We start from the raw sequence: 26,066 nt of genomic DNA, 5'->3' as shown, positions 1-26,066 counted from the left end.
TCAGTGTTTCCTGTAAACGCTGCAGCATCTTCCAGCAAACATTTCCTCCAGTTCTTTCTTGGACGGCCCCTAGATCTTCTCCCATGGGCAGGGGTCCAGTTAAGCAGGTACTTAGGAAGCCTAGTGTCTGGCATTCTGGTGACATGGCCAAACCAACGCAGGCGGTTTGCTCCTATGTACGTCTCTACTGGATTTATCTTTGCACGCTCCAGCACTTCAGTGTTTCTAACCCGATCGAGCCATCTTATCCTAAGTATTCTCCTCAAGCAACGCTGATGGAACACCTCAAAGCGATGTAGCTGCTTTTTGGTTGTGTTCCAAACCTCAAGTTACCATATAACAATATTGTCAAAACCGCTGCCTTATAAATCCTGATCTTCGCCAACACTAAAAATTTGTTTTCCTTTCTAGCAAAGTCATCATCGGTATCCAATCAAAGCCTAATGAACCTCATTAATACACGCTAACGCCTTACTCTTGATCAGATTGGGTGACGAGATCACTAATTGAGTGCAAATATCACTGACTGAGTGCTCGGATCACATATCCGATGGATTTTAAAATGGTCATAACTCAGCCATATTTTTAACCAATGAACTTGAAACTTTTGGAAAAGTTTTCAATTACCAAGCCAAATGTGTGCAAAAAATTTTGAGTTCTTAGCTTAAAGCGTTCTCATTTTATGAAGACAATAGTGAAAAAGAGGGAGTGTCACGCCACGCCCACTGTAATTGGGCGTGGCTTACGAAACTTTCAGGAAATCTAAGTTTGACCCGTATCTATAATCTCTGAAATGTTGGTGCAATTTGGAGACGAATTACGTGAGTTATTAAGAGGTTGCGTGTGGGTAGTCACTTATGGGCCACCCTGTATGTTTATTAGATGATTTAGCTGTTTGTTGCTGAATATTTTCAGCTCACTCTTTATGACTTCTTTGATGTGGTTAGTCCATAGCATTTGTATCAGTTGCTTTCCATAGAGGTGGTATACAAGCACATAACTTCATTCATACTCATCTGAACCTAAATTATCTTGTGTTTCAGGATGGCTCAACATCGATGACTTAACCAGAAAACCTACCCCATCTTCTCAGCTAGCAGTGGTTCATTGAATTTACTATGATATGAACTTAAACTATTGTAACTGTTGTTATTTCTATACACCATGGCAGAGCTAGTAAATAGCAGAGTCTTAGACGAGTCGAAAATCGAAGATGACGATATGGTTGACATTGTCTTCAAACTAACTAACTTTGCTGATGAAACCAGCACTCCTGTTCGAAAAACACAGAAGATGAATCAATCTAATCTGCAATCTTCTGTGAGGACACCGGAGTCATCAACTGGTCAAAAGCGACAATTATCCTTAGATCAGAATGATCCGTCAAATCAGTCAGAATTTGTTAGAACTCGGGAGACTTCAAACCAAGTTTATCAACAGTCAAACCATAATACTACATCCCAAATTCAGAAAACAGTTCAAATTTCTACCACTAAAACAGTGACTTTATCGAAGGAATCATATTCAAATGTACAAAATGATTCTGGTCAATCTCATAGGCCACCACGAAAAAAGAAGACCAGGTCTAAATCAGATTTGGGCCTTTTTAATTTTAAGATGTTTAAGCAGCAAGGTAGTCAGGTAACCTCAGATGTTCGGCAGTCAGGAGATGGAACTGATAGGCCTGACCCACCTGTCAGCCAAGTCGAAGGAAAGGTTGAAACCGTTAACCCCAGAAAATGTTTTGTTCACTATGATTCCCAGAGTGTTCTTGCAGACTTCAGCGACGCCAGTATTTGCACTACATCCAATAACTTTGCCAATCTGAAGTCTGGGGCTGCAACTGCAAACATCGAAGACTGTATAGAATCTGATCCAGACAGTCTCTTGTTACAAACACCTAACTTCATCAATGAACTTTATGAAGAACCCAAAGTTAAAAGTTGTGGCGCAGGGAGCAGTACGTATTACAAAAACTGCCCCAAATATCAAGTGGTCATGTTCGAAGGGCCACCTGCTAATCGCCAATTTAATGGCCCAAGTAACCGGGATAAGCTCCTCGCTGGGATTAATCTTAGTGATTTCACGATAGATAGACGTTTCCTCAACTTTGAGCACATGGATCATGGGGCCAACTACTATCGGAGATTCTTCGCTGATCACGGTAATTATATTTCACACAGTATGTGCTATGTAAAAATTGTGTTTTTGTAGTCAGTCAACATGATATAAATCGGCTGTTTGCCAGTTGAGTAAAACATAGTGCTACTAGATATTGAGTAACAGGAAGTGTTATCCTAGCTGATCCTGCCAGTTGTTATCTAACATTGATATACATGTTGAACTAGCACTTTTACTCCTTCACCACAATGTATATTCAATAAACTACATGACCAACCTCTTGTTATATCAGAAAGTGAGCTCTGCTGGGTGACCCGGCCCCGGGCTATAAACATTGCCCTGCTCATGAAAAATATTTATCATGAAGTGACATCGGGAAGTACTTAAAACAGTTAATTGGTGTTAGATTTAAGATTGCATCATCGTGATTCGAGACGGGTGCCTGAGTTACAAAATCTGTACGGTGGAGGTTTACATGAATTTGAATCTAAAACCAAGTAAAGCTGCAGATCAGCTTTTAACAGTTTAGTTTAGATAAGAGGGCTTAAGTCTGGGTTTGAGCTGATAATTAAGCATGTCAGCAGTACACAGCTTATAACATCATAACAGCGTATTCCCTCCAGACTCATAGTCTTTTCAGACAGTCAATCCACACGTTGTTCCGAGAGTGCTGAGTATATATATAATAATGATATATTTTAAATTACAACAGTGAACAGCTCATAGTGTCAGCTGATGATGATCCAACCCTGGACCTGGTGCAGGTTCCCAGTGTTGTCACTCAAAATACAACAATCAATCATCTTTCAAGCTGTAGGATATTATATCCCAATAATTAGTTGTCTCCCATACAGATCATTTTGTTTCATGATTGCTCCCTCGTGTGTGGCTCCGTTATAAGGTTTCTCATCTGGCGACCTGCACTATGTGTAAAATAACGTGGAGCTCCCGCAGAACCAGCTTTTGTTATTAGATCCATATATTATGTAGGACCGGGATATGTCAGTCTAATTGGGGAGGTCTGGTCTTTAACCCCTGGGTACAGTCCGGCTGGTTCAAAAACACTCATTGTCACGTAGATTTACAGGACGCAAATCGTTAAAATGGCCCTTTTTAACTCCAATTACTGTCCATTCTTCAACATTTATTGTCCTCATTTTATCTATAATGCTATTTATTTTTCAGATCACGTGAACTATTTTGGGATATCGGAGCCTCATGGGCCGCTGGCCATATCAATGCAGCGGGAGAAAACAGACTCAGCAGCTGAAAGAGGGGAAGCTAACTATCAGTACAGAATTATTATTAGATCAGTTCAGGTATGTGGTTGGAGGTGTACGTGTGGTCAGGGTATTTTCTTTTGCTTACTGAATTAGTACTACCATACTGACCAAATAACCACAATTCATAAACCCAACTATCAACATGTTAGTTTGACTACATTTTGGTCTTCAACTTGAAAACTAACCCTTACCTAATTTCTCAGTCCCCAACCTTGCGTGGCAGTATCCTAGAAGATTTCCTGCCTTGCTCCCGTGGAAGCAACAAAGTCCACTTTCGGGACATACTGGAATGCCTGACCCCTCAAATAAAACAAGAAAACCTCAAATTAGCCGAGAATAAAGTCGCGGTATGTTTGTTTTTATCACGTTCACAAAGCTGTTTTAGGAATTACAGCAGCTGTTTACGATATTTAAAGTTGTAACTGTTAGATATGTAAAGTAATTATTGTAATTAATTAATCAATTAATCTAATTGTGACAAGTGTCCTGTTGAAACTGTTTAGGACAAGTGTCCTGCTGAAACTGTTGAGCAGCTCCTCACATCTCACCCCGCCCTGCTGGGTTACAACACGCCAACGTACGTAACGTACGTGGAGCGTATTTTAACACAGCAACGCGATACCTTTCATCACCATCCCACTTGTACTGATCGCCCCTTGCAACCCCACGCTCTGTCACTTCATTACAAGATCTGGGCTCTCATTGGTTGTGTCGTGTCACGTGGTACAAATTAGAGCTTCTGATTGGTTGGTCTGTCACACGTGGTTTTCGGTTCGGCATTTGGTTGGTTTGCGTTAGAGGGACTCATGGTGTTGTGTATTATTATGCAGTGTACAATGCACCAATGACCTGGTAAACATCTTGTATACGCGGGTTATATCGAAAATTGCAAATCCAATTTGTGTTTCATCTGACAACATCCTATTTCAGGTGGTGGACGAACTTTTGAAATTCGATGAAATAACGGTGAGTTTATAATTTAAGAATGGTTTCAGAGAATTTATCAATTTGAATAGTATCTTATTTCTTTCTTTGGTGTTTAGTTCTTACCTAGTATACAAGTACATTTCTGGGATGTTTAGATGTAAAAACACTGCTGAGTACAAGTTTTATCTTAATAGTGGTGTTATGAAATTCAATTTATTATTATTATATCTCGGATTCAGCGTTTAATTTATTTTTATGCGTTAATCAGTTAATCATATTATGACAATCACGCGTTCTGAGTTAAACTATAAATCTCTCCCTTCAGATGAACGTAACGTACAAGATAGGACTGGTATACTGTAAAGCTGGTCAGAAAACTGAAGAGGAAATGTACAATAACGGTAAGTTACATTCCCAACACTCAACAGTTGCTACTAGTAACCAGTAATAATAATAAGAAGTAACCAGTGGAAATTTGTAGTTACCTGTGGTAACATTTTATAATATGCTCATTTTGATATTATCGACTGGGATTGTGTGCCATCCTTGTGAGAGAACGGGTTAGATCATCCATAATAATTGTTTAGAGAAATCCTCTAATCGTTATATTCCAGACGGGTGATGATTGCTGAAAATGATGCCACTATATAATACACAAATATACAAATATAGAAAAAATAGGGCATTTCTGATGAGCTGAGGTAGGCAAGCTCATTGTCAAGTATTGGCTCCCTACTTACTTGTCCCTGGCTCCCTGCCAACTACTAAACCTTCCTCTTACACCCCTCCTGTATAATGACACATACTGTAAAGATATACAATATACTCAACGTTAAATTTTGTGCTCAGAGCTGATCCTGGAGTGTACCAGCTGTAGTGAGGAAGGAACATTATATTTATATAATATTATTAATAACATGACAGCGACTAATGTGGGACATTGTTTTTTAATTTTCTTTCTACCCTTGTAATATGGGAGAAGTTGACATTTCGCTGTAAAGAGGACAAATGTTTACAACCAACGGTCAAGTTAATTTTATATCATGTTACGTTGAGTTATGATATGTCATGAATGCTGTATGCCCTTTTTTTTGGAGAAGTCTGATATGTACCTCGCAGAAAGTAGTTCTGGATTAGTTCTGGATTTGAATTAATTTGATCGGTTTCTCAAAGAAATGATATACATTTTCTTAAAAACGATAAATATAAAGATATAAATAAAGAACAATACTGCCAAACAAACATCTGAGTCTAGGGATGAAGAAATTTGTTAAAAACCATCTTCTTTAACAATTTTGCATACAAATCAAACCTAAAGTTCAGAAATCTACAGGGTCTGCTTGGTTTACGGTTCAATAACTAGGGTCGATGTTATAATTATTAGAACTGCCAAATTACTCTTGTTCCCCGAATGAAAACTTGGATTTTGCTGGAGGTTTATAGCCTGGTTGATAGCCTGAAGGCTTGCGTCCTTTTATTGAGTTCAGGTGATCAGACCAGGAGTTAGAGACTGGCTTCTTAACTGAAATAATGTTATAATGAACCTTTTCTTTGTGAGCTTTATTAACTAGTAATTACCGTAACTAATTAGTAATTAATGCAGTTTATCTCTTATTTAAATTAATTTTTAGAAAAAAAAAACATTTATCTGAGCTTCATATCATTATCAATGATGAGGAACTTCTTGAAGTTAAATATTTTCCTAGATCTTAAAGTCAAGTATTGATAACCTGTACAGAGATGAGTGTTGCATATTCTAAACTGATACCCCGATCCTTCACATCTCCTGGAGGGGTTCAGACACGCCCTCCTCCGAGACTGTGTCCCACTCCCACACTGCCGTGTACACCCCGACCAAGACCCATAACTCCCCCACTGACGCTCTGAGGGAACACGCTGACCAGACTGTCTTATTGCATCGAGATAAGACGATCCCGACGATTTGCAAGGATTCGTGTTGCAGCGTTCATTTTGAGACGAAGCTCCAATGCAGCCTTTTCCCCCATAAGCCGGGCTAGGATTATTGCAGCTTCTGATTTTGGTCTGGGTCCCCCCACCACATGTCTTTGTACATTTGGACCAACTACCAAATCCACTCCACCCTCCGTTTCTTGGACAAGGCTGCGTATTGCAGAGCTGTGTGTATTTATAACTTCCAACACAATATCTCCCACCATAACCGGGATAAGGATTCGAACAGGACCTTCTTCTCGTCTGTATTCCTCTGCCACAAACCTTTGAGCATTTAGACCAACTCCCGAATCCACCCCAACCTCCATTTCTTGGGCAAGCTTGCACATTACAGGCTTGTGTATTCGTAGCACTTCCGACACAATATGTTCCTCCACTAGCTGGTGAAGGGTTTGAACATGACCTTCTTCCGATCTGTATACCTCTGCCACAGGTTTTTGAGCATCTAGACCAACTCCCAAAGTCAGACCAGGCTCCATCTCGGGGACATGGATTGTTATTACATACCTGACTTTCTGAGCCAGTTCCAGGACATTTTATGCCTCCATAAGCTGGGATAGGGTTTGCGCAGTTTCTAGTTCTGATTTTGGCTCCTCCACCACATTCTTTTGAGCATGCAGACCAACTTTCAAATCCACTCCAGCCTCCATTTAATGGACAAGGATTGGTGTTGCAATCTTGAGTTTGAATAGAATCTCCAGTACAGTCTTTTCCTCCGAAGGCCGGGGTAGGATTGGAGCAGTTCCTGGATCTTGTCTGATTTCCTCCACCACAAGTCTTCGAACATCTCGACCAAATCCCAAATGTAGACCAATCTCCATTCACTTGACAAGGCTTGCTGTTGCATATTTGTGATTGCAATATGGGTCCCGGACATTGCTTTCCACCATGATCAGGAGCAGGATTTGTACAAGTTCTATTCCTGATCTGTTTCCCTTCTCCGCATGGTTTTGAACATATGGACCAACTCCCAAATTCAGCCCATTCGCCATCGATCGAGCAAGGTCTGTTGTTGCAAGTTTTGATTTGTGTAGCAGTTCCGACGCAGTTTCTTCCCTTATATGCCGGTATCGGATTTGTACAAGTTCTTGATCTGTTCTGAGATCCTCCTCCACATGACTCTGAACAGTTGAACCAACTTCCAAACTCCGACCAGCCCCCATCAACTGGGCACGGGTTGCTATTACATGGTTGGTTTTCTGAACTGGATCCAAAACAGTGTTCACCCCCATAAGCTGGGATAGGGTTTGTGCAGTTTCTAGTTCTGATTTGGGCTCCTCCACCACATTCTTTTGAGCATGCAGACCAACTTTCAAATCCACTCCAGCCTCCATTTAATGGACAAGGATTGGTGTTGCAATCTTGAATTTGAATAGAATCTCCAGTACAGTCTTTTCCTCCGAAGGCCGGGGTAGGATTGGAGCAGTTCCTGGATCTTGTCTGATTTCCTCCACCACAAGTCTTCGAACATCTCGACCAAATCCCAAATGTAGACCATTCTCCATTCACTGGACAAGGCTTGCTGTTGCAGATTTGTGATTGTAATATGGGTCCCGGACATTGCTTTCCACCATGATCAGGAGCAGGATTTGTACAAGTTCTATTCCTGATCTGTTTCCCTTCTCCGCATGGTTTTGAACATATGGACCAACTCCCAAATTCAGCCCATTCGCCATCGATCGAGCAAGGTCTGTTGTTGCAAGTTTTGATTTGTGTAGCAGTTCCGACGCAGTTTCTTCCCTTATGTGCCGGTATCGGATTTGTACAAGTTCTTGATCTGTTCTGAGATCCTCCTCCACATGACTCTGAACAGTTGAACCAACTTCCAAACTCCGACCAGCCCCCATCAACTGGGCACGGGTTGCTATTACATGGTTGGTTTTCTGAACTGGATCCAAAACAGTGTTCACCCCCATAAGCCGGGATAGGGTTTGTGCAGTTTCTAGTTCTAATTTGTTTTCCTACATCACATTCTTTTGAGCATGCAGACCAACTTCCAAAGCCACTCCAGCCTCCATTTAATGAACATGGAGTGGTTTTACAGTCCTGAGTTTGTGAATCATGTCCAACGCAGTTTCTTCCGCCGAAAGCTGGTATCGGATTTGTACAAGTCCTGTTTCTGGTCTTAGTTCCTCCGCCGCATGTATCCGAACAGGAAGACCAACTTCCAAATCCAGACCATTCTCCATTTACCGGACGGATTTCAAACTCGAAGTTTCTGGCTATAGATAATTTCGGCGCTCGGTTTTTCTTCATGCGGTTTTTGTTCGTGCAGTTTTTCTTAGTAGCTTTTTTATTCACGAAACCTTTTTCGTCGGAACCTGATTAGATTTTAGAGATAAGTTATTTCAATTTTTGACTTTTGATAGTTAGATTCTTATTTGAAACCGTTTGAACTTGAATTTACTGGTCATTATGTTTTGGCCTACCTTTCGGACAAGAAAATTTGCATTTTCTTAATCGTGATTCCATTTTCTTGCAACTTCTTTTTGGAACTTTGCTCTTCTGTATTGAATTGGAACTGCACCCTAACTTGGATTTATAACCTGAGTTGATTTATTATGAATCAAGTGATGGGAGCAGTATATATATATATATAGAACAGTAATGGAGTTGATCATCTTCAATATTTCGAGCTTTGCATCTAGAATTGAAACAGATTCTACATGTACACAGTACACACGCTTATTCAAGCCCCCGGCTAGGCCCAGATATTGAATCCATTTAAATACACAAACCTTTTTCAACACATTTCTCATAAAAAGTCTGAACTGTGACAGTCACCTTTCTCTGGCTGCACGACCTTCTTCCAGAAGAAACTGTTGCAACAAAAACACCAAAACACGCCAGCATCAGATACAATTTAACTCGATCTATCTCAGATGTCATCGTAGAACCAAATTAGAAAAATTCCCGGCCGGCCCGTTTTACCGGTGTAGATTTTTCAAGGTGTTAGATACAACTCAAACAAGTTACTTTTTAGTTTGGTACTTTTAGCAATATAAAGACGAGACAAAGTTTTTAATCTAGACGGTGGGCGTGTACTAGAGTGGTTGTAAACCTAGTATAAATTATGATAATGACACGTTTCTCGAGTGGCTAAACGGTCCGTATAAGTTAGACAGAAACTCAACAAAGAAACTAAGCTGCATTGATTCTGTCTAATGAGGTATCACGCCCTATCATTATTCAGAAAATGAACGTTTATTTAAGAGTAAACATTACAATTTACATCGTCACAATAGGACCCATCTACTACGTACTAATGATCTTGAATTTAAATTATCTAGACATCATGGTTTAGTTCTAGACTAATAGCAGGTCTCTCTGAACAGTAATAATTTAATAATGTAGTTCACTATCAATGACTATGCCACTGGTGGTAAATACCACACCTCTGCAGCGAACAGCAGACTTATTACAGCAGGACTGTTGCACTAGAGTCCCGTATCCTACATAACAGATGTCACACCCTGCAGGACCCAACCTCATGTTGTTTCTTTTGTGTGCTTTTACTTTCAGATGAGCTCACGGGGATAAAAATAGATCAATATTTCGCTTTTTCCTTTGAGCACCTTGACACTTATATTAAGATGTTTTACGTCACGATATGAACATATTGTTATATTTTTTATATTTGTTACGACTCAAACTCAGAATACATTCACTTTTAGTTCCAGTTACTTCAATTTACTTTTTATTATAATTCAGGAAGCTTAAGCAAATTGCATTATTTTTGACCTATGATTTCATTGTCCCAATATACCAAAACCATAACATCACTTATAGCAATTGTAACTAAGTTAGTGCACTTGTCCGATCAAAGTGATACAGTAACCCGGCTGACTATAGGTAAAGAGTGTGTAAATGTCAGTAGATAATCCTGGAGATCAGCTGATTATCTAAGATAAACTTAGCTGTCACTTCTCCAGAACCTTCTGGAACCTTCTGGCACTTCGCCAGAACATGCCCGGACATGTTACACTGCCCTGCATGTGGTCTGTGTTACATGATGCGTGACATTGTATTGTGCGGCGGGAATATAAAACATAGTTTTAAAACTTTTAACACTACTGGATTTGACAGGCAATTACGTTTTGTCACATATCCTTTTTGACAGTTAGACCAAGATATACCCGATATAATATCACAATCGAACCACTGTCAGCATTCCTGACAAAATATCCACTATTCAAATATAATATCCTCTGTTCGCACATATTGTATAATATTGTGATCACCTCCACCTGAATACCCTAAATTGTTCCCAACAGAAAGCACACATTCCAGCGTGTGCTTTGTGAACTGTAATGAAGTGATAATGTAGACATGTGTAAAATGATACCTCTCCTTGCGTTCTCTCTTCGCGTGTATTATGTAGGGGGGAAGCTAAGGAGGTATTTTGTGAAATGCCTTAATGGATGCTATTAATGGATTTTGGAAATCCCACATAATAGAGTCCCACATAATACCATAAAATACCACAAAATAACCCAAAATTATTTTAAATATTCATGGTGGTCGACAGTTCGATGTAATGTCCGCTCCCGGAAAATATATATTTCTAAATTCTTTGTAGGTGGAATTTGGCGTCTGGGTCGTGATTTCAGTTCTTTCATCTAGCAGAGTAAAATGACTGATGATTGAATGAGATTGTTCATTAAAATAGTTCGAAATCTAGAGTCTAACTCTAAGAATATTCAAGTTGTATGATCTAAAAAAGGCCCCAGCGGCGGAAAATAAAATAAACTCGGTACTTAGTATAGAAATATTTTATCCTAATCATTGCGCAGGTTGTATTCTTATAAACGGGTTACGTGAACGCTAATTCTTTGTGTAAACGTCAAACGAATACCGAATACATAAACACATTATCGTAGTTTTACATGAAGAGGGGATATCAACTTCAAGACTACTGTAAGTGGCATTATATAACTATCTAATAACGTTATAGTATATACTAGCTACTATATTATATATTCTAGTTTGTCACGTACACTTACTGACTACTGTATCGTGTGCACTAACCTCTGAACTATTAGTCCTTGGATTTTCTTGTGACGTGAAACTTTGAGTAATTATATTTTGAAATCAGACTTTGGACTCTATCTATGACTATGTTCTGAAAAACAGGATATGAGCCTGGTTTATTCATTCATGTAATTTGTCTGTTGAAAGGCCCTTAATAGTAGATGCCGACCCTAGCAAGGGTTGAACGAAAACTGGAACATTTTATGATATGTTTTCGAGCATGTTCAAAGTCGAGATGTCCGAACGTAACTTCATTGCAGGATCTCAATTGCTGTAAACTGTCCGCCGAGAAAACAGCTGGCCGCTAAAATTTTATCTTAGTTAGCTTAAACTTAAACTCCCTGACTGTAGTTGATAATCACAGTAAATTTGTAAATTCTAAACACCCACCTTTCTGGCACACATTGCTCGGAAACTGATTAAAAAACTTTCTGCGTGGAGAGTCCAGAGTCCAGTTGATTCTATATACACTTTATCAATGAGGTAATTCTTAATAATATTCAAGATAGGTTTCGTCATTTTTAAAGTAGATTTTTGAGTAAATGTTCAAATATTATAAAGACCACCAAAGTAGGTAAATTTTAGTCCCTGTCAAGATCGGTTTCGTCATGCATCGCATCGGCTGTAATGAAATATCAAAATATTATAAACCCCACCAAAGTAGATGATTTTCACTGCCAGCCTGTCATTTTTGGAGCAAGCATTTAAATTCCATCGCAGCATCTGTTCTGCAACAGACTATTGCAGTAATTCATCACTTGTTTTACGACAGTTAATAGCCGACTTATACCGGGTATAATGATGGGTGAAGTCAGTACCATTGGGTGCTATATTGCTTCCCTGGTAAGGTCATAGATTAGAATTATCGGTGAACAATCATTACCATTATTGTGTAACGTATAAGATGTACAGTACGGGTGTTGGCCGTTTTTGTCTGTGCTATAATATACTATAGATATAGTCTAATAAATATTGGAGTTCTACTGAATTAAATCTTACTCCTCCTTTGTGTTAATAAGTAGATAGTTCATTCTGACACGTGACAGCAAACCTGGGATTTGATTAGTCAGCCCTACAAGCTGATTGGTTAATTCTGGTCACGTGTCATAACAAATTCACCCTCCCCTCTACTACCCACGTCTATACTATCCCTGACATATTATACCCATTGTTCCTTGTGTCGCTATAGCGCTATAAAGGGTACCATACAACGCTCTCTTTCTAACACTACACTCCTACAGTATATATAATAATTCCACCATACTCCCTGCACTTTGTACCTGTCATAAAGTGACGCACATAATATCTTGTATCTCTCTACCCGGTATAATAATTAAATACCATCCCTCCCTGAACTCCCTGAACTCCCAAACTCTTAAGTCTCACTTTTAAACTCCACTTTATCCCCCGCAATTTCAGGTTAAGTTATAGTTTCAGTGTCACTTTACAACATGACGCACACAAGCTCTCCCTCACTAAGTGCTACTCTAGTGACGTTTCCCACTTTATTTAACATAGAAGGGGAGAGGGAGATGTAATATGGTCAAAACCAGCTAAAAATAGTCGCTAGATGTACCCCCCTCGTTTGTGAGAGCGTGAGGCTCGCTTAACACGTAGGAAGAGCCATCAGTTGATTTTCAACCCGATCTGTTGAGAGGTTTGTCACCACTTTAAGTAACACAATAATACGTAGCAATAATACCTACTACTTGCACTCTCCTCGCACTCTCTTTCTCTCTAAGTTCAAACAATATGTTACTATGTACCTCTCTGCGGATCATCTTCCCACCAAAATATATATATAATATTATGTATTTGATGTGCCCGGATGTGCCGTGATCTTGCCATCAAAATATATATGCTGACCTATCCGGACTAGACTTAGACTTTTGAGCGCTAATTTACATTGTCCGGAAACAGTTCCGGGACTTGGACTTAAGGTGGATAGGTAATACTAATAAGTAATAAGTACGTGTTTTGACCAACTGTATCGTGTCTAAACGCAGGCACTAAACGTGTGTTAGTGCCAAGAATAACGGAACCTCTAACTTCATTGAAGTTACCCGCCTGCGGGCTGAGTTACCTGTTTACAAACAAGTGTGATAATTATCTCGTAATGGCATGATGTCATGTGGCCATATAACATCCTTCAAAGGATATAACCCTAGCTCTAAAATGTGATGTGCTCCTAAACACGGTAAACACGGTAGTAAACTATACTGTCAATTACTTGGACCAATATTACAAACACACGTGTGATTATCTCGTAACCACCTCGTAATTACGTAATTATCTCCTAATGGTAAGATACTATGATGTCATGATCATGTTGGGGCATGGTGTGTGTGTGACCAAGTGTTTACAAGTTTCAGCTTACTCACCCACTGTTACAGCTGAATGCCACTTTTAATCTCAAAGGTGTTTGTCTGTAATGTTTCACAACACAGAGCGAGAGAGCTCATTTATCGGGGTCTAAGGTATTTGTTGGACCCAGATTCGCGGTAAAATTTGAAATCGGAATCCTAAACATCCTAAACATGCTGTGAATTCTAAATATGCTGTGTTGATATTACCGAGAGAGTATGAGGCCATGTTTTGGTGCTGCTCGTGAGGCAGGGTGTTGAACTGTAAGATAACACTAACAACTGATAAGGTAACATTATGTTTAATGAATCTCAGCTGATAAGGGAATATTATGTTGATATGTACAAAGTGTTAGTACCGTGATCCTGGAGGCTAGTTGGAGGTTTACCGCACTGTACGTGACGTAGTCTGGTGTGTAAATACCAGCCAAGTACCGGTGTAAATACCAGACGAGTACCTGGTACCTGTACTAGCTATTCATGTGTTGTACATGTCACGTGGTGTTATTTAGTTGTGGTATTGATCGTTTTTAAGAGAATGGTCATCTAAATGCTATTTATGGAGCTGGTTACAAAGAAAAAAGGAACTTCATAAGCTTTAAATAGATTAAAGTTTCTAGTACAGTCATATTTAAGGTACTTTAGATAGATAACTGGTAAAGATTCTAGTACAGTCATATTTAAGGTACTTTAGATAGATAACCGGTAAAGTTTCTAGTACAGTCATATTTAAGGTACAACAATGACTTGTTCCTGATAATCACTGAGGCACACACATTTACACCAGATACGGATCACCCTGGATTGTAGCTCACACAGCATCAACCGATGTATATGTGACGATGTGACGAATGACTGGAATGTCGACACTTTAATTCAATAAACCCAACTTTGCCACAAGTCACATTTCACTCACTTATTATTTATGACGAAATATTCATTATTCATGATGATATTATGCGTCCCGCCCTATTGTGCATATCACAACTGCAATCGTCGTCTAACTCTGTAAAAATGGGTAGAATATGGATCCATATTAGGCTGAGTATACTGGCTGTGGAATACAGTGTTCTGATTTTGACGTCGACGGTCCGCAACTGATTGATATTCATTTCATCGCCATGGTTACCGAGTATATGAAGCTATAAAATGTTTTAGACAGTGTGTGTATGAACTGGAGGGGAGTATAGTGTATATTATATAATTATATGACTGTGTATATCTTGTAACTCTTTTGTTATCGGGGTGTAAACTTAGTGTAGAATTGTGTGTGTATAATAATATGTTAAATGTTAATTAGTGTTCACTGTGAGTGTAAGTGAAAGTGTGTGAGAGTGAGAGTGAGTGCAAGGGTTAGTTTGAGTGTGAGAGTGTGAGAGTATTCGTAAGATTCACTCTCCCAGCTTCACGTGGAACACCGTATAACTACAGCTCATACCACCCCCTCAACTACCCAACTTCCCAACTATCTAGCCAACTACCTCTCTTCTTAACCACTAAACCTGTCAAACTAGAGATCGAGACTAAACTTGTAAGTATTTGTGTCTGAGGAATAGAACTCTTTCTCGAAGCAGAAAATCTAGATTGTTCTTTAAAGAAGCGATAGGAAATGACCTTCAATATGTTGTTACAACACTAAAGATTCTAGAATGTATATTTAGAACTAGTCTTGAGTTATACTTGAAATAAAATTCGCATGTAACAGTGCTAGAGTAATATTCCTACCATATAACTTAATATTCATTATGTTATATGGTTGATGAGAGATTATAAAGGGCTCGTGGTAGTGGGCGTGTTCCCGAGCCTCTCATTTGAGAGTATGACTAGACTATCCCTTTAGCTTTGTGGGATAAATATGCAATATGCACGATTACACTATAAGGTGGGAATTTGAATGAAGCTGGATCATAGCTGTGTCGGAACCTTCCTTACACGAACAACTTTACATTCTATGTAATTGTACGGTATATTGCGTAATAGACGACATTGTTTTGTATTGATTTCATGACCAGTAGCAGTTATTTGTTATCTTATCTACAGTGTACAATCATCAGAGCCACATTAGCCAATATCAGTAGCAGCCCTCCCAATATCAGTAGCAGCCCCTCCCAGCGTGCTAATTAACAAGTATAATTAATAAGATGTACCAGACGAACCAGTACTAGGTACCTGTTAACAGTCTACACACACTTAGTAATTGTTAATCGTACACAGTTCACCCTTCTCCCTACATACCTAGCTAGCTAGTATTAGCTACCCACTGCACTGAGGACACATGCATATCGGCTATGTAGTAAATCCAATTACTAACCAACAAGCTGAAAGCATCAATTTAGATACACGCCGTGTATTGAGCTGAAGTGTCGTATGACGTATCATGCGGGGGTATGTGTGTATATTTAGTTGGTTGTCAGTTTAGCCAATCGTAATGTGATTATCTTAACATATTATATGTTATAAGCTTGTGTGATACGTGGCGTTTACCCAGAGATAGTTATTGGAAGCTTGACAATATTTTAATGAACGAGAATAAATTTAAAACGAGTTTATATAAATTGGTTCAGTAATTGGGTAATTGGTTTTATGTTGTATGATATTAAGAGAATGATGCTGCGGGTTAATAATTTATATAATTTATGGTAGAATATTAGCGAATGATCAGATGTAATAATACACGATGGAAATGTAGCAGATCCTAAGTGCAAGAACCGGATCACACACCGTACTTACAGGGACGTAGCCAGGATTTTTCTTTGAGGGGGGCTGTCGGCGAGCGAAGCGAGTCGACGCGTCCAATCAAGCTGCGCAGCGAGCGAAGCGAGCAAGCTGTGGCAGGGGTCTGGGGGCTCAGCCCCTTGGCGAGGGCTAGGGGGGCTAGGGGGGCGCAGCCCCCCGGAAATTTTTTGCGAAACAGGGTGTTTTAGACGACATTTGGCATTAAAGAAATTTGTAGGACAGCAATAAACTGGGATTGAAAAGAATCAAATACTCACGTAAATTTGGTAACTTCACAACAGCAATCTGCATTCTCCAATCAGAATTTACGACTTACTCCGGCCTCATCGTCTTAAGATTTTTACATTTCCTACGGTCTAGGGGTCACTATTGACTATAATTATAGAAGTCTTCTAGAATGTTTGCTTGGATTTAATGACATATATTTACTAATCCACAGTTCAAATCTTTGACTGACTGCAGTCATAAACACAGCCCAGTTACCAGGCGACCATGGGGACTAGGGGGCTTATCTTTTTTCTGGGGTTCGATTTTTTCCGGGGGGGGGGGGCTGCCGCCCCCCTAGCCCCCCCCCCCCCTGGCTACGTGCCTGCGTACTTACAATTATGCAACTTCGTTTGTTTCAATTATTATTAGATCCTGAGCAGCGAACAGAGAGCGTACCTGACTTTATCAGTAGAATGTAAATTAGGATCGTTCTGATCCTAAAAGACCCATGATCAGCTCAAGTAAAAACCAGGCCGGAAGCAGTGTAGAAGTTGTGTATGAAAGTAGTCTAAGTATGTCCGTGTCAAGCTATACAACTCCTCCAGTGGGGGTCTACCTGCGAGTGTGACACCAGGGAGGAGGAGGAGGGGAGGAATGTTATAATTAAATGAGCTTACACTCAGAATCTGATTAACGGATTTAATGAACAAGGTTTTTACACGAGGGGGGTCTGTTTCAGGCGGACGTGGACTAGAGAGGTGAGGTAGATTTTAATATATCTTGAAAATGTAGAAAATGTGGAAATCATCCTTCACCCAGGTCTTGAGACTGCAGTAAAAACATTGTAATACCATTGTTAATTTAATAATAAATCTTTTAATATTAAATAATAGGGGTAGTTTCCGTTACTACATACCTGTTAATTTAATCCTAGCTATAATATTACCATTGATTAATAACGTCAGTTCTCAAAACTACGTCACTGCTATTCTGTAGATTTATACTATTAAAGTCCCTCAACTTAAAGTCTAAAATCCTATGCGAATAAGCAGATAAATATTAAGTACTTTAACTCTTAAAAAACTAACTTTCCGAATATGCTACGCAAGTGTAAACTGCAAGTGTGTGTGTGTGTGTGAGTGTGTACACTGTACGTGGTGACCACAATTAAAATTATCACCTCACAAGTGTAGACTTGACCGTTAACTGTGAATAAAGAGCACCTTTCTCTAATACCGCACTGGGTGAGGTTACATTGAACTTACACCCGGCTTCATCATCATAATTTGTGCAGGATGTTGAATATTTTCTCATTTTGTTGTTGAATATTTTCTCATTTTTAAAACTTGGATTTATAAATTTCACAACATCCGATAGAAGTCCTTAGTTTAGATAAATTCTTCAAGCAAATTCTTCAAGCACCATAAAATTCAGTGTTTCTGCACACAATCTGACAGTTAACTTGATTGTCAACGTAATAAGTAATAATAACCTTTTCGTATTAAGTTTAACCTATTTTGGTAATAAACAGTAAACATTATGAAGCTATCGCATATACTAAAGATGAGGGTGGCGTGTGCGTAACGCCCACAGGGCGTTGGTTCTTGATTTAAATTATATTAAAATTATGAATTATATTATGTACCGTGATAGCTTAATTACAATGATGTAGCGTTCCATTAAAACTATGCCACTACCATGATATAGTTTGACACATTGTATGACACATTGAAAGCATTGCTTCCTCGAGCAGGTTTCTGCCACCATTTAAGGACCTATTATAACCAACTTCATATCATAGCTCTGGGGTAGGTAGCAACAAATAGTAGGTTTTCAAAATCAGTGCTTCTTTGAAGTCTGATTTGATGGAATTAATGTCCCGTCGGGCTTCCTCGACATTTTCAAACAAGCTGAAGTTGATTTCATACAATGGTAGTCGACAATGGACGATTGAGATGTTATTAGTATACCAGTGTACTGCAGCTAATTAACGTGCCTGGTACAATCAACAAGATAAGAAAAATTCGTCATAAAATTTCACATCATGTGCATGATACACTACTTATACATGTTATACAATGTTAAAAAATATTTAAAATGTTCCTAAATTATTCGCACCACAGTCTCCACTTACTGAGCATGACATAATGCAATGATCACGTAAAACTAAATTATGTACTGGTATGTGGTAGTCTGCATGGATCGAGTAAAATTACTCTTACCATGCAACATGCATGGCAACTGTTTTCTTTTCATCGCAGCGGCAGCTTTCAAATTGTATTTTACTCGGTGGATGATGTGTTATAATTAAAATATAATTAAAATGCAGTTATGTTGGAAATGTGTGTACGGTCAAATAGCACAATGGTTCCGGGTTGGAAGATTTTAAAGACCTTACAGGATCTTGGCAGTGAAATAGTTCCCCAAGGAAGCAACAACATTTCGTGATTTTGCTAGAAGATCTTTACACATATTTAAGTCTTTAAATCAAACCGTGCCGGAGTCAGCGATCTTCGAAATAATTCGAGGATTTTATAAGAAATGTGCTCTAGGAATGTAATATTATTATCGTATCCGGATATAATATCTTATCCAATATTTCACAAATGTGTGAGTGTTACACGATATAAACTGCCGTATATATGTGAAGATATTATACTATGAAGAACACGTGGTTCATACTTTAAGTAGCCATCATATCGGAGTATCGGGCATATTTTATGCGCATATCTTGCCCTAAAAATGTTTGTGACATAATCATGATAATATACCATATCTTTTCTTCTATCGGTGCCCTTTGATGTGTGTTTGTATAGGCAACAATTTAACATCTGCCGGTACAATTATACTCAGATTGCTGATACTCTGATATTCTAACATTTGTATATCTTGAATCTAAGGCTTACTACAAATTAGATTAACCAGAAGATATACAAGTTGGCTTCAACTGATACGCCGGGAATGGATCTATTTTTACTCATTCCCTCATAAAACTGTATAATTAAACGTGTTGTTTGTTAGGAAAAATGTGTGCTTGTAGGAAAAATGTGTGCTTGTATAGAATGTGTTTAGTGTTATTATATCATGGGAAAATAGATTCGATTTGGAATTTCGTCAAATGGAAGCAGCTTTATAACATTACGCTCGTATGGTGACCTAATTTCAGGAAAATGAAAATAGTAATTAGTAAAGTTAGATTCGTAGTACGAACTACGAGGGGCGAAATAAGGGGAGTGTGTCGAGTTAACAAAGTGTCAAATTTGGACAGGTTGCCTGGCAAATTACCCCGCTTTAAGTGAGTTTAGAGCTACCATCCCCACTTTCCTGTGATAAAGAGGTGATTTGTGAGCCTGTCCCGCCCTTGTCGTGTGATTGTGCTTCACCCAAGGCCAATCTACATCACGTCAAAAAGTGCAATCCAATTTTAGTGATTAATATTTCGCTATAAGGCTTATAATATCTTCCTCACACATTTGGCTTCTGGTTGCCACGCCCTCCCACCCCTGCTACAAACTTACTGAACCTTCATAACAACTCCTACGAGAAGGAGACCTTGGCAGTTACTTCAATACCGTAACAGGTTTCCAGGTTTCAGTTGAAAGGTTGAAGCCTAGTTTAGGCTCAAAACCCATTCCCAAAATTGAAATTTGAGGTAAAATGGGTTTTTTTGGGGTTGGACACCCCCCCTAAGTACCATGTACTAACTGTTTTTCTGGGAAATGAGCAGCAGACCCACCACTTAGTACAAAAATACTAACTGTGTTTTGGAAGAAAATAATGACCGGCCCCCCCCCCCCCCCCCCCAACGTCACGTACGATCCTGATCCTGACCTTATGATCCCCCCCCCCCCCGACAAATTGAATTCCTGAATGGAAACTACAGCTATGAAGGTCGTAGTTAGGAACAGGTCTAGTAACTCCTAGCCCTACCATATAAGTAGTCTATCTGAGAGGCAGTATTCTTCTAGACTTTACTGTTAGTGTAAAGATCCGGCTAGTTCCATTCTACCTTCTTAAGTCTTCTTAATCTGTTAATAGTACCCTAAGCTATTCAAAATGATTGATTTTCTTAAAGAAATTTTACTTTATATGGTTCAATGTCATTCGTTAAATCGTTTCCGTCAAAGTTTTGAATGCTCAGTTAAGGTCGGCAAATTTGTTACTGTTAATGCTACTCGGAAGATTAACAAGCCTTACAACAGGTCTCAAGCTAAGAATTATCCCACAGAATTATCTCAGTTAAATCCGCAGTCAAAGACGTGTGAAGTTGTGATATTCCTGACTAGACCGTGTCTTGACGCACAATTTGGGTTATTAAACACACACTTTACAAGAACTTACAAAACTTTGTAAATTAGGAGTCTGAATTTAGCACGTACAAGATCTAAAACAAGACAATTCTAGTTTCACCATACCATGATTCCAGCAGCTCGTATCTGGTAAAATAATTCTGTCCTGAAGATGTGGCGGGGTCTCTCTCGGTATTAATGTTCGTTCACCGATCTACTCATTATCATTGATTATATTCTTATGCAGTATATTGGAGTTCTGCAGTATATTGGAGTTCTGCAGTAATTTATGGGAAGGACTAAATATATTTACTGTACAGATTTTCCGAAATTGCTATTTCCAATCAATAAAGCTTTCCAGACGCAGTATTCCTGTAAGATTCAACTATATCGATTTCCCTCGCATAAATTATGTTTAATAATGTTGTTTATGCTTTAGAGTTGAATAGGCTCAGCTCTTTGGGTAAGATGCCAACAATCTACCGGTTCGAACATGGACATCAATTCATTAATTGTGAATAAGATATATAAATTTCTGACATTTTTCACATAATTTACCTCATCAAAATATCTTTTGTTTATGTTGGTAACCCGTGCTCAACCCAGACTTGGACATATTCCAACTATGAGTACATAATAAGTTTAAGAACATAATAAGTTTAATAACAAGTGGCAGGTACCCCAACATACCTTTCATTGATAAAGTTTGATTATAACTAACGACAGCTCAATTTATATTTAAATGAGGCTTTTAAGTTGGACATACTCAGTACTTGCTGTAAACAGAGTAGTAGTCTAATTAACTAATTATGAGATGACTAAATTAGCTAATTACCCCCTCTATTTTCCTGTCCCCTCCCTCTCTCTACTTCCCCTCTCTTACACGCACTCTACATTCACTAAGTACACCACTATTATACCACCACATCACAGTTCACTACATGGACCTACAGTGGTATGTAGCCCTATGTATTGTTCACAGTACCACTGTATGTGTACAGTAACACAGAACTAATATATAATCTTTAGTCATAGACTCCGGCCTTTGTGTACAGGTCTGAGAAAACTAAAACAACAGAGTTCTGATATCCGACTGAAGCAGCATGTGTTATAGAGTGAGTTGTATGATATAATCGGTTAGATTCATGGTTGTATGTGAGGAATGTGTTTGGAAGAATGGGGAGGAATGCTGTGTTGGGGTGTGGTGATCGGTGAATAGCTGTGGCGTATCATTTACAATAAAAGCTCCGCTTCTATGAGGAGGTTATGTTTAGCTCTGAAAACTTTAAACTATTTGTTAAAATTATTCCACGATAACCTTGGTTCGGAAATGTTAAAACTTAAAAGGGAAATGTGGTGTAAATATAATGTATAATTATATTCTGGACCTTTCCATCTGAATCCTAATTAAACCAGCTTGAATGCGGTATACATGTGCAACTCCGGAAAAGTTCTACACGATTATTATATTCGAGCTGATCACGTGACATGTCCAAAATTCTGGCATACATAATTTAGCATCGCTATTATGATATCTGGATATATATATATATTAATTTACAAACTACTGTAACAATGAATAGCACTTGTATATTATACATGCTGATTAGTCTATACAGTGATATTTAGACAATCTTTTCAGCAGCTTTTCCCTCCCATGAAGAAGACAGAAATATGCGTCTCGTCGCGTGTTTTATCTCATGTACACATAATACTATACAAAATCCGTCTCCTTGTATGTATTCAACGAATAAGAAACTCCTCTCCGTATATATATAATAAAATAACAACATATATTACACATGCAGTATAATAATGATATATAACGATGATAATAATAACAATATACTGGGGTTCTAATTACGGGGGGAGGGAGTATATACAGTTGTGTACCTGACTGTTAATGAGTCGCTGAGTGACGGGAGAGAGAGTGACACAGCAACAGAGAGAGAGTGACACAGCAACAGTCTTGTCAGGGTACCGCTGTACTTCATGACTCGTACGTGTACTTTATATACTACCGAGTATTGAAGCAGTAGACCTTGTTTAGAATACGTACATTGTAACAGGGTATATATACCCAGTACCCACAAATTACAAATTACTTGAAATTATATGCTTGTAATTTAGAGTGAACTTTGTGCCTCCTAGGAGGGTAGCAAACCGCGGCAGCCTCTTCTAACTTTGTTGGGAAATACGTGTATAACTAGGTGTAAATTACACGCACATGGCGTGAATAGAAACCGGTGTCGTAATAGTCTGTCTTACGTGTGATCTGGTGTATCTACAGAGAGATTCTGCAATTTAACAAGTTTACATGTGAATTTTGTTCAATATCACGGATATGTCCAGGCGAGATACTTAGCACGTACCGGATAACATGATGAAGCTGTGTTTCTAATATTAGGTCGTTACTATTTTAAAATAGAATTAACCCCTGATCAAAGCGTTATCACCCATCTCGTATTCAACGGTATTTTTAGATCTAATATCTAATGGGTTCTCTATCTGTATTTGTAAAATATTAAAAAGCCTTCGACACATAATATCTGATATTATATTGCACTTTGCAGTGATCTATATTTAAAACTAAAAATAAGCAGACAATACATCATATATTCCAAATTTTTATGTAATATGAGCAGGCGGTTAACAAATTGTGCCTCGTGATCTTCCTCTATACGGCTAATCCTGTCAGCCCCTTATTCGACAGTTTCTTCAGAATTTGCAAGACTACAGAGTACATTCTGACATTTGTTTGATGTTGTTCCAATTATCGTTTCGGAAAAAACACTCTTATTTCCAATGTTAATCATGATTTATTTTTCAGATGCTGGAAGTCCTGCCTTTGACGAATTCTTGGAGACAATTGGAGAGAAAGTGGCATTAAAAGGATTTGATTCTTTTAGAGGAGGCCTTGATAATAAAAGTAAGTTTACGATAATATTAAACACGTACTTTGGAATGTGAATTTGAAAAATGTGCACCATGGGATTGTCCTAATGACTGATGTAATCACAACGCAAAATGAAACATTCCAATCTAAGATTGACGCTCCGCGCACTCATGGAAGTGCTGCGCGTTATGTACTCTATAAAATTTTCGTCCAGAAATATTTAAAGTACCACATTTACAACAGTTACTATAACAAACACGCGCGTTTCTCTGGTTGATAGCGTAGAATTATTGAAAGATTTTACCTCTGAAATTTTCAGGTGATACGACAGGAACTCACTCTGTCTACACAAGATACAACAACTGTCAAATAATGTTTCATGTGGCAACTTTACTTCCTTATACCGAAAACGACAGACAACAGGTTACTTTTTAGAGTGTGGTGTTTTCAAATTTTTGTATACCACAAAATAATCGCAAGCGTATTTCCTGGTTTTGCTTTCGCTTCCAAATACTCACCTTTATACCTACACCCAGGTGGTGAGAAAGAGGCACATAGGTAACGATATCGTGACAGTTATCTTCCAAGAACCTGGCTCGTCCCCCTTCACACCCGCCCACTTCCGCTCACACTACCAGCACGTGTTTATTGTAGTTAGAGTGTCCAATCCTAACACCCCGGAAACCACCTATCAGTGAGTTAATAAATTAATAACTTATTATTGATGATAGCGCTTTATGTGTTTATTCGATGAGGTTTAAGGTTAAAGTTCTCAAAGTTAAATTCCAATACCACGCTTGTCCCAAAATTACATCTCATTATTTTTCCTTCCTTGAAACGACCATCTGCCCAGGATTGCTGTTACACGATCAGACGAGGTACCCGAGTTTGGTCCAGCTATTCCAGAGGAGACGATGAAGAAGGGAGCTGCCTTCAGACACTTCCTGCTGACTAAAGGTTGGGTTCCTGATTTTGTTGATGTTTTATCAGGTTCTCACCATTATTTCCGATCAAAAGAATTGTGAGTTATGGCTGAATATATCACAATTTCAGTGATAAACGCCGAGAACGCAAGTTTGAAAGCCAAGAAGTTGGCCCTGATGGCCAAACGAACTCGTGAACAGCTTCTTAAGAACTTCTGTGAGACGCTTTGTACATCAACAACTCTCGTTCCTAACCCTAAAAAGAGCGGCAACCCAGGTAGAGTACAATATACGAATAAAAATAATCTTTACTCTAAATAAGTAGGTTCAATCATTGTCCGTATTCTGTCACCACAAAGTTAAATAATCAGTTTGTAACGATACTAATTTTAATTACCTCTCTTTACCAGGTAGCACTTTAAATTCTCCCTATTTTTCAGGAAAACTGGGACGTTCTTGGTCGTTCAAAAGGAAAGCCAGGTTTGCCCAGCGCCTTGCACCTGAGCTTGTGAGTCGTGGAGCACTTAAATGGAGTGTGTCTGTGGTGGAAGAGGGTGTGGAGAAGCCTTGTATGATGGCAATTTCACCAACTCAGATAGTCATCAAAGAACTTAAAACTAAGGTACTGCTGGGGCATAATCCAATCCATTAGCTCAGTTGTCGCTCTTTCAGAATGCCGCATAATGTAGTAATGATTGAATCTCGTGGACAAAATGTAATCAGCCCCCGTGAAGTTCATGTTCTATCAGGTCTTGTAATGAACTGTTATTTTCAGACCATGATGTACATGTTGCCGTGTAAGGCTGTTCTGGGTTGGACTTCCACTATGGATTCCCTTAAACTCTACTACGACACAGGTACGTAAAACTTTTAAAGACTTGGCCTATAGTTTTAACGGAAATGTAACATTCTGTAGTTGGAACAATCTCGGAATTTTTCTAGGAGATTGCCACCCGCACCCTTAAGATAACCGGGAATATTTACATGTAACCCAATGACAGATGTCTTTTTATGAAGCTGACCAATGCAGCTGTGTATTACTTTATACAAGTTTGGATCTCGGGCATGGTTGACAAAATCATAAATAATCTTAATGAGGAACACAGCTTGGCCACGAAACTAACGTATTGACTGGTTATAATTTCAGGGGAGGTGATAGTGATGAAGAGAGATACCACCTCTACCCAGGATGACAGTACGAGTGATATCGACGATATTGTCAAGAGACTGACTTGCACCAGCGACGGCTGCGAGGTAATAACTCTAGCACATGATATCCAGCTAAATTAAACTTTCATTATATACGATCACATGTTTCG

The 26,066-nt window shown here is 38.8% G+C and overlaps 2 protein-coding genes across 6 annotated transcripts in view; one reads left to right on the top strand and one right to left on the bottom strand.

Annotated features, from left to right (window-relative positions):
• The first annotated feature begins 1,037 nt into the window (after window positions 1-1,037).
• Window positions 1,038-26,066, top strand: part of LOC134817146 (signal-induced proliferation-associated 1-like protein 2) — a 34,509-nt gene continuing 9,480 nt past the window's right edge. For all 5 annotated transcript variants that reach the window (XM_063826273.1, XM_063826270.1, XM_063826272.1 and 2 more), the window contains exons 1-13: window positions 1,038-2,164; window positions 3,307-3,440; window positions 3,608-3,751; window positions 4,335-4,370; window positions 4,657-4,732; window positions 23,759-23,857; window positions 24,144-24,247; window positions 24,361-24,518; window positions 24,678-24,781; window positions 24,878-25,024; window positions 25,188-25,369; window positions 25,523-25,604; window positions 25,895-26,001. In XM_063826273.1, coding sequence (XP_063682343.1) covers window positions 1,165-2,164; window positions 3,307-3,440; window positions 3,608-3,751; window positions 4,335-4,370; window positions 4,657-4,732; window positions 23,759-23,857; window positions 24,144-24,247; window positions 24,361-24,518; window positions 24,678-24,781; window positions 24,878-25,024; window positions 25,188-25,369; window positions 25,523-25,604; window positions 25,895-26,001 — 2,373 coding nt within the window. In that variant the 5' untranslated portion in view covers window positions 1,038-1,164. The remainder of the gene's footprint in view (window positions 2,165-3,306; window positions 3,441-3,607; window positions 3,752-4,334; window positions 4,371-4,656; window positions 4,733-23,758; window positions 23,858-24,143; window positions 24,248-24,360; window positions 24,519-24,677; window positions 24,782-24,877; window positions 25,025-25,187; window positions 25,370-25,522; window positions 25,605-25,894; window positions 26,002-26,066) is intronic.
• Window positions 5,650-9,235, bottom strand: LOC134817147 (A disintegrin and metalloproteinase with thrombospondin motifs adt-1-like). Its single transcript, XM_063826274.1, has 4 exons — window positions 9,041-9,235; window positions 8,732-8,848; window positions 6,062-8,623; window positions 5,650-5,853 (listed from the first exon to the last, which is right to left on the bottom strand). Exons 1-4 carry the CDS (start codon window positions 9,189-9,191, stop codon window positions 5,726-5,728), a joined length of 2,958 nt encoding a protein of 985 aa, XP_063682344.1. The 5' UTR covers window positions 9,192-9,235; the 3' UTR covers window positions 5,650-5,725.

This window comes from Bolinopsis microptera, chromosome 6 (assembly GCF_026151205.1).
Source record: "Bolinopsis microptera isolate Bmic1 chromosome 6, MBARI_Bmic_1.0, whole genome shotgun sequence".
Classification (NCBI taxonomy): Eukaryota; Metazoa; Ctenophora; class Tentaculata; order Lobata; family Bolinopsidae; genus Bolinopsis; species Bolinopsis microptera.
Note: the sequence above shows the minus strand (reverse complement) of the source record. Positions and strands in the feature narration are given on the sequence as shown.

Excerpts from the sequence above, each read along its gene's own strand:
- LOC134817147 (XM_063826274.1), bottom strand. The coding sequence starts at position 9,191 with ATGACATCTGAGATAGATCGAGTTAAATTGTATCTGATGCTGGCGTGT. Across the intron at positions 8,849-9,040 it reads TGAGAAATGTGTTGAAAAAG|GTTATAAATCCAAGTTAGGG; the intron begins GTTTGTGTATTT and ends AAATCAACTCAG. Across the intron at positions 5,854-6,061 it reads CAACACTCATCTCTGTACAG|TTAAGAAGCCAGTCTCTAAC; the intron begins GTTATCAATACT and ends ACATTATTTCAG.